The sequence below is a fragment of the Mytilus galloprovincialis genome, chromosome 13 (assembly GCF_965363235.1).
Source record: "Mytilus galloprovincialis chromosome 13, xbMytGall1.hap1.1, whole genome shotgun sequence".
NCBI lineage: Eukaryota > Metazoa > Mollusca > Bivalvia > Mytilida > Mytilidae > Mytilus > Mytilus galloprovincialis.
In genome coordinates this window covers 24463842-24473017 of record NC_134850.1, presented here as the reverse complement: position 1 = coordinate 24473017, position 9176 = coordinate 24463842, and the positions used below count along the sequence as shown (strand labels likewise).

At 32.8% G+C, this 9176-nt stretch overlaps 1 protein-coding gene across 2 annotated transcripts; it reads right to left on the bottom strand.

Moving 5' to 3' along the window:
* Positions 1 to 4661: 4661 nt before the first annotated feature.
* LOC143056811 (uncharacterized) lies at positions 4662 to 8777 on the bottom strand. 2 transcript variants are annotated; one of them, XM_076229974.1, is made up of 2 exons: positions 7666 to 8777; positions 4662 to 6332 (listed from the first exon to the last, which is right to left on the bottom strand). In XM_076229974.1, the coding sequence occupies exons 1-2, from the start codon at positions 8188 to 8190 to the stop codon at positions 5676 to 5678; spliced, it is 1182 nt and encodes a 393-aa protein (XP_076086089.1). In that variant the 5' UTR covers positions 8191 to 8777; the 3' UTR covers positions 4662 to 5675. The 2 variants fall into 2 exon arrangements, with proteins under 2 accessions (XP_076086089.1, XP_076086091.1); XM_076229976.1 differs by lacking the exon at positions 7666 to 8777 and having other exon boundaries at positions 4662 to 7655.
* Between the last annotated feature and the right edge of the window lie 399 nt (positions 8778 to 9176).

The window sequence follows — 9176 nt, the reverse complement described above, 5'->3', positions numbered from 1 at the left end:
CGAATTTGTGATATACCAGGGTACCCCCCCCCCCCCCTTTATCCTTTTCTGACTAACTCGTACGGGTCTAGGGCATAAGTGCTATGGGCCATTTTAGAGACAATACCAACCTCTACCTCTGGTATAATGGTCGGTGTGGAGAATCTCTTAGTTTGGCCAGCCGGCAATATTTCAGATCGAATTCGTTGTATCTTGGATTCCATATCCCCCCCTTTGAACCCTCTACTGACAAACTCGTACGGGTCTAGGGCATAAGTGCTATAGGCCATGTTAGAGGCAATACCAACCTCTACCTCTGGTATGATGGTCAATGTGGAGAATCTCTTAGTTTGGCCAGCCGGCAATAGTTCAGTAAGAATTCGTTGTAAACCGGATACCATGTCCCCCCTTTGAACCCTCTACTAACAAACCCGTACGGGTCTAGAGTATAAGTGCTATGGGCCATTTTAAAGGCAATAAGTACCTCTTCGTCTGATACCATTGCCCACGTGGAGAATCTCTTCGTTTGGCCAGCCGGCAATAGTTCATTTTCGAATTTGTGATATACCAGGGTACCCCCTTATTCTCTCCTGACTAACTCGTACGGGTCTAGGGCATAAGTGCTATGGGCCATTTTAGAGGCAATAATATGAATTGTTAATAATGACTCAGATTGGTCTCCATAATTTTGAAGAATCATATGTCATTGAAATAGTAATTGACAGTTGTTATTTTTCTGTTATTTTTATTTCTGCAATTAACTATGTTTCTATTTTTCTGATATGTTTAAATAGAAAATACTGTCGTAATATTGTATGTTTTAGTTTCATGATTGGACTATATTTGTAGACAACGAACAAATTACCATCAATTCTCTGTCATTCCTAAATTTCTATATTTAATCAATTTTTTAAATTTATTGTAGCTTATATTGATTTAATTATCACAAAATTTTAATAAGAACTGTTCTTTACTTTATTTGTTTGTTGTAATTAATTTCTATATTTAATTATATTTTTTTTAAAACTTGTTATTGCTTTAGTTTACATTACTTCTCTAATCACAGAATGTTAAAAGACCATTTCTTTGTTTTATATTTATGGAGGCATTTACATTGTTTTTATTACATTTACAATGTTGTTTAAAGACGCAGACCTTGAAGAAGACCCAAAGTTGATTCAATAAACGCGGACCTCGAAGAAGACACCCATTGACATGCCTATTTGAAGTAATATCAAATATAAATAGGAACGTTATTTAATTATAATTATCGTTCATAGTTTCTAACAACACTTCTTCGAACGCAAGTCATCTCATGAATATTATTGACGGCTCATGAATATTATTGAAGGCTGGCCTCATGAATATTAGCGCCGGCTGCTATCGACGGCTAGATCCACACTAGTGGTCAACTGACCATTTCGGTCATGTTGACTTATTAGTAAATCTTACTTTGCTGAACATTATTGTTGTTTACAGTTTATCTCTATCAATAATAATATTCAAGATAATGACCAAAAACAGCAAAATTTCCTTAAAACTAACAATTCAGGGTCAGCAACCCAACAACGGGTTGTCCGTTTCATCTAAAAATTTCAGAGCAGATAAATGTTGACCTGATAAACAATTTTACCCCTGTCAGATTTGCTCTAAATGCTTTGGGTTTTGAGTTATAAGCCAAAAACTGCATTTTACCCCATGTTCTATCTTTAGCCATGGCGGCCATTTTGTTTGGATGGCCGGGTCACTGGACACATTTTTCAAACTACTAACCCAAAAGATGATTGTGGCCAAGTTTGGATTAATTTGGCCAAGTAGTTTCAGAGGAGAAGATTTTTGTAAAAGATTAGTAAGATTTACGAAAAATGGTTAAAAATTGACTATAATGGGCAATAACTCCTAAAGGGGTCAACTGACCATTTTACTCACGTTGACTTATTTGTAAATCTTACTTTGCTGAACATTATTGGTGTTTATAGTTTATCTCTATCTATAATAATATTCAAGATAATAACCAAAAACATCAAAATTTCCTTAAAATTACTAATTCAGGGCCAGCAACCCCACAACAGGTTGTCCAATTCATCTGAAAATTTCAGGGCAGATAGATCTTGAACTGATAAACAATTTTACCTCATGTCAGATTTGCTCTAAATGCTTTGGGTTTTGAGTTATAAGCCAAAAACTGCATTTTACCCCATGTTCTATTTTTAGCCATGGCGGCCATCTTGTTTGGATGGCTGGGTCACCGGACACATTTTTCAAACTACTAACCCTAAAGATGATTGTGGCCAAGTTTGGATTAATTTGGCCCAGTAGTTTCAGAGGAGAAGATTTTTGTAAAATATTACTAAGATTTACGAAAAATGGTTAAAAATTGACTATAAAGGGCAATAACTCCTAAAGGGGTCAACTGACCATTTCAGTCATTTGACTTATTTGTAAATCTTACTTTGCTGAACATTATTGCTGTTTACTGTTTATCTCTATCTATAATAATATTCAAGATAATAACCAAAAACAGCAAAATTTCCTTAAAATTACTAATTCAGGGGCAGCAACCCAACAACGGGTTATCCGATTCATCTGAAAATTGCAGGGCAGATAGATCTTCACCTGTTTAACAATTCTACCCTGTCAGATTTGCTCTAAATGCTTTGGTTTTTGAGTTATGAGCCAAAAACTGCATTTTACCCCTATGTTCTATTTTTAGCCATGGCGGCCATCTTGGATGGTTGGCCGGGTCACCGGACACATTTTTTAAACTAGATACCCAAATGATGATTGTGGCCAAGTTTGGTTTAATTTGGCCCAGTAGTTTCAGAGAAGAAGATTTTTGTAAAAGTTAACGACGACGACGGACGACGACGGACGACGGACGACGACGGACGACGGACGACGACGGACGCCGGACGCCAAGTGATGAGAAAAGCTCACTTGGCCTTTTAGGCCAGGTGAGCTAAAAATAAAGTAAAACTTAAAAATATGCAGTCTGCACCAAAAACTTTTGAAGGTACTAGTCCAGTGGACTAGTAATTATTTAAATTTACTAGTCCTGAATAATTTCCACTAGTCCGACACCGGTGAGGGTCGCAAAGCGTGCCCCCCCCAAAAAAATTTTGAAATGTTAGATACAAAATCCTGCATTTTAAGCACACCTGAAAGGGTTTAAGCTGGTTGAAAATTATTTTTGTTTAGCTAATTTTAAGGATTTTACATTTGCATAAAATTATTAAACAAGGAAAACTTCCTACACTATTTATTTTTAGTCATCATAAGTTCATAACAAAAACAATGTCAGAGTTTCCAAGTAATTTATAGTTTTTTTTTATTCCTCATAGTCTTTTAATAATTGCTTCAGTTTTAATTTAAACATCCCTTTAAATAGCAAAATTGGTTTTGTTATTTTCTTTGCAGTACATTCAAAACATTAGGAATTCAGTTCAATTCAAAGTTTTATTGCCATATAAACTTTACAGTTTGTGACATATAACAACAAAAATAAATAAAGACAATAACTAAGTAACTCAATATATATATATACAAATTCAGGTAAATATTAAAGGGTCCCCTGTCCTCAGTTCCATTGACTTTTTTATAAAGGATAATAGTTTTTTCACTTGGGTTAAAAGTTAAAGTATATTTATAAATATGTCATTGTCAGTGAGATTAGCAAATGAATTATTTTCTCTGTTAATGCAATTAAAATATGTTAGTCTAATATTTGAATTGTAAGAACAATTTATTAATAAATGTTTTTCATCATCTAGTACTTTGAATTTTTTGCAAAGTGAGGAATTTGAAAATGCCTTCCTTTTTCAATTAATAAATGTATGGTCACTGATTCTAAGTTTTGTAATTAATTTTCTAAATTTAAAGTTTGAGTTAGAGAGGTAAGGTTTGATCAATAGATTTGGATCAAGTCCTTTATTCAAATTTAATTTACTTTTATCATCAATATATCTCAACTTATCCATCAACAGGTTGTTGTAGTATGAGTTTATTTATTAAGGATGACGGTTATTCTTCCAACTACAGGAGATCCGAAACCCTCTGGTCCTGGTTACCTCGGATTTTTTGCTTGTTCAGAAACGTCATCATTTGATCTCTTTCGTTTTATAGCCTTTCCTGGCTTTGCCCCGTCGGTACATTGAAGAATGTTTACGTTCTCCGGTCTTTCTAATTACCAAAAATATCGAAGTGTACCAACACGATGTTGTTAAGATAACTCATAATGACATAAATCTATTTTAATAACTTTATCGATGATGTGAAGTAAACTAGAACATTTTTATAACATTAAAGATATATAATTAATCGGGGGAAAACTTGTTAGTCTTTTCGTTTATAAACAATTGCCGTCATTATTAGAAAATTTAATGTGTCCGTGTTGGTCCACTTTCTACTGGTTATAAGACAGATCGAGTTACCGGAACTATTGCGACTGGTTTTCGTTTCTGTTTCACTTCCTAGGGAAATGTACAATTATCGATCTCGATAGTTTAGACTTCGTTACTTGTCAATTTTAACTTCCAATATGTTCAAATTTCAAATAACATAGAAAGGACGTTATATTTCTTACTAGTCCGGTCGGGCTAGCGATAAATAAAATTTACTAGTCCGAGCTGAAAATTACTAGTCTGGGGCATCGGGCTAGTGGTTAACGTCGCAGACTGAATATGTACATTTTCACAATTAAAATCTTCATATATATTAGGCCAAAGTTTTTTTACATACACAAGTATAGTCTACATATATATTAGACCAAGTAAATTGCATGTATACATGTAGAAATGTATAAGGCCATGTTCACATTGAGGTTTAAACAAGTTTGAAACAAGTTGAATTGAAATTTTGTATATCGATGATAAAAAAATACAACGTTTATTCTAGAAACATTTCTAGCTATTAATTAATTTTTCAATATAGAATTTAATAAACTTTTAACAATTGATTAGCATGATTTCAAAGATGTAAATAATTCTTGTGTACACATAAGATGTCTCCTATGGGCAGTGTGAACATGGTTTGGATTAAGGTTAATTAAATTTTGATTAAAAAACAATAGTTAGGTACAGAACATTATTGAATTTCCTGAGATACATGCAGACCTGGGAAAATTTTTATATTTTTTATTAGTAAGAATGCATATGATTGGCATGAAAAGTAATGATAATGTAATAATGAGGTAGAAATGTCAACTTTTGTATGATGTACATTGTACATACATGTATGATGCAATAAGTAGATTAAATTTTTTAATTTTTTATCATTTAAGAATAAGTAACAACAATCAAAACATTCTTGATGGTCTGTATTAAAAGAAGTTTATGGTATACGCATTCATTGCAGTTTTTATTCAAAAATGTTTCATAACCTAGTTTTTATGCTCTAATATTGTAGACTTCTTCAGAATAAGTAACAACAAAAATTTGTCCATCGTAAACTATCTTTTGACAATAATAGTTTTTAAATGTATTAATTCTAAGAGCAATAAACAATTGACACAAACAACCACTGTGGTACAATATTGTGCAATTGGCAGAAGTAAAATAATTGATATTGACAAAAGCTCTGTTTGTCATGTTCATGTAATTCAATCTAAAATAAAATTTTGTATATTGTTTTCTATTAATATACATGGAGAAAAAACAAAAAATAATTAGGAACTAAAAATGTCTTGAATCATGGAAATTTCAAATGGCACATCTGGCAAATGACAGAATGTTGTTATTTTGGTTGATTTCTACTGAAAAGTTGTTGACATCCAGTATGTAATCCTCTAGACTGTCACAATCCTCTATGAGGTCCTGTTGAGATTCTGCTTCTAGGAAAGACTTTAACTGGGGTTCAAAGATTGTGTAAGAAATGTTGTCTGTTGTGTTTATGACTGCTTTGGTTGATTTGTGAAGATTTTGCACTCTCTGCTTCATTTTGCAGGCGTCACATTTGATTGTTGGGTCAGCACTGGTTACCTCAATGGCCTTCATGCATTTTTGGTTACTGCATTTTGTTGATTTAGTGACAGTTATTTGTCCAATACTGATTTGTTTTAGTTCATTAAGCAGCAAGGAATGATCCATCATAACTTGACCATAATTGTCTATCTCTGTGATCTTGGTGGTGGCACAGGTATTGATCCACATTTCATCATTGAAGTTATTGGAAATGACATTTTTTATCTTGTAATATTTGCCTTCCTCTACCTCAGCAATGGAAGGTCCCCACAAGGACATTTTTTTGCAGGCAGTGTTGTCAGCACAGATTGCTTGTCTTCTTTGTTTCATCCCATATTTTGTTGGAATTGTCATTTCTTCCTCTATAAATTTGACAATTTTGACATAAATTGTGGCCTGGAAAAAAGAGTATCAAAATATAAGTTGAACATAGTTTGGATTAAGAGCAAATAAAAAATTGAAATGTTACATTTGTACATGAGGTTTTCCATACATGTTTGTAGAGCAGGATTTGCTTAACCTTTCAGAGTACCTGAGATCAGCGCCAGTTAATAGTGGAGTTCATGGTGGTTATTTTTTAGTTTGTATCTTGTGTTTTATTCATTTTTATATATTTGTTTGTTTTGTTGTGGTTTTAATGTATGGCGTTGTCAGTTTATCTTTAATCTTCAAGTTTGAGTGTTCCTCTGGTATTTTTTACTTTGTTGTAGACAACTATAATTTAGAAACAAAATGGTATTTCAAATAAGCCTGATTTTGACTCAACGGTTGAGAATGCTTAGTTTTTATTATAAATAATTGGGTTCTCCTTAGTCCAAATAATTATGACGTCTTGAAAGGCTATGATATTTTTTTGTTTGTTTGACGCCTTACGTTGAAGAAATCACAGGTTAATATTTCAAATTGAAGTTGTCAATGAAAAAGCTGCATTTCAATATGCCATCAGATAATCATGATAGCAATTAGGTGAACATGTTTTGTCGTGAGAACTAAATATGGCAATAACAATTCAAGACTTGTAAAAATGTGTTTCCATGCATTCAGAGAATACCTTAATATAAAAAAGAAGATGTGGTATGATTGCGAATGAGAAAACTATGCACATAAGACCAAATTGACACAGAGATTCACAACTGTACTTGGTGCAATACACCTTATGGTTATTTGTTCGTCATTTCTAGAACACGCAGGTTTCTGTAAAATTTTTATTGTCATAGAACAAAATATATGACACCAAAATGGAAAAGTGATCGTTGTTTGTGTCGAAAGTTGAAGCGGCTGGGTCAGCCAGGATTAGCGATAACATGTATCTGGGTATTGTGACATTGAACAAAAGTGTAACATTATTAGTTCAAAGTTTGTAATTTGTTTAATACATGTACATAACAAGGGCATAATGTGGATTTAGTGGGAGTGTTCAGGGGGTTGTAATTTTGATTGAGTTGATCAATGCATTTGTCACAGGACATACTAGCCGGTTGTTTTCTGGATTAGGACTACAGGCATTTGTGTAAGAAGAAATTCCTATATAAATACAAAGATTTAATTTACTGTAAAGAAGAAAAGACAAGTGCTTGTGTAAGCAATTCTGTACTAGACCGATTCTGTGCCAAACCTCCTCTCCCCATTAATTTAAATATCATGATAAAATTTAGTAAAAAAAACTTTACATTTTGTTGATTTGCTCATGATGATCTTTAATCTTGATGAATATATAATAAATACTTACGGTCATGTTCTCGGACAAGTTGATTAAATCTTTTGGTTCGGATTCGTCATTTGTTTGTATCTTTGTCTTCTTGAATGCTAATTCATTCATTGCCACTTGCAGTGTTGTTGATTTGTTGCAAATCACGTCAACTTGGCCAGAACGGCCAGGGCTTAAAGTTGCACCTGTCAATTTTACTGGTGAATTCATTGTTGCAGCGGAGACGAATTTTTCATGCTTATCAGGTGCAAAACAAACAAGTCTCTTGGTATCTGTTTTGGTCATTTGAAAAGTTCCTGTAAAGTACTTTGTTTTACCATTTGCTGATAAAGTAACTGTCGAGACATTGTGTAAATACCCAGTTAGCGAATCCATGTCCAATTTACGTTTAGCCATTTTGTGAAGAATGACATTTACGCGGGAAAATGCGTAGTAATTTAAAAGAAAATAAAAAAAAATTAAATTAACGGAGAAATTGTATAAAACATTTTCGAAAAGAGGTCTAGTCAACATTGTACAGTGTGTGTACAGTTTCACTTTTTTCATTTTTCAATGTAATTAGAATGAACAATGACAGGATTCATTGAACTACTTTGTAATCATGGCATGTGTATATTTGAGTAAACCGACTGTGTGTCTTAGGCGAATGTTTCTCCAATATAGGAGTACTTAAATGGGTAATTGTTCACAAAAGAAAAAATAGCAAAGTAAAATGTATTTTGATGGTTAAATAAAGACCTGTTGAAATGTGAACAATATATTTAAGTGTTTTAAGTTAAGGTATTCTATGATGGTGTCATACAGACATTATATGATAATGTCAGGGGCAGTTTCAGGTATTTAAAAGAAAGGGGGGAGGGTCCAATTATATGTGTCCAGCCATATGCATTGATTGGCCAAAAAAGGACATTCCAACCCTTGGAATCCTCCTCCTGGATGGGCCATTGTGCATAAGGTCTTTGGTTGGAAGTAAAATTTTGATAATGAGTATAAAATAATGAATCAATCAAAAGTGATTAATAATTATTGCTAATATTTAAGTCCATAGATAATTATTTAACAAATAATTATCCCATTGAAACAAAATTGATACCTCATATAGAACCTGTCATGTTAAAACTTTATATACCAAATGAAAGAGTTATGTAATGTTCATGATAAGGTACTTGTATAATATCAAAATGTTCAAACATGATGAATAAATTGAGATCTAAAGAGTTGAATTAAAAAAATCATCAGATTGAAACAAAAATTGAAATTTATCTGTAACATGACATGTTTTAATTATATGACTTATATGACTTTTAGAAAATATCAAAGCAATATAAGAAGGCAGTCACAGAGAAATATGTTGTCTTTTCTACATTGGTTAGAGGTAGAGGGGTTGGGTTGAGATCTCATAAACATGTTTAAACCCATCACATTTTGAGCCTGTCGCAAGTCAGGTGCCTCTAAGTGGCATTTGGTAGTCTTGTATTTTTTAATTATATTTTTTTGTGTATAATCTGGAGTTTAATATGGTGTTCATTATC

What these genes read in the sequence shown, in the direction of transcription:
- LOC143056811 (XM_076229974.1), bottom strand. Translation starts at nt 8,190, where the DNA reads ATGAAAAAAGTGAAACTGTACACACACTGTACAATGTTGACTAGACCT. An exon ending in ACTTGTCCGAGAACATGACC is followed by an intron (nt 6,333 to 7,665) that starts GTAAGTATTTAT and finishes TCTTTTTTCCAG; the next exon opens with GCCACAATTTATGTCAAAAT.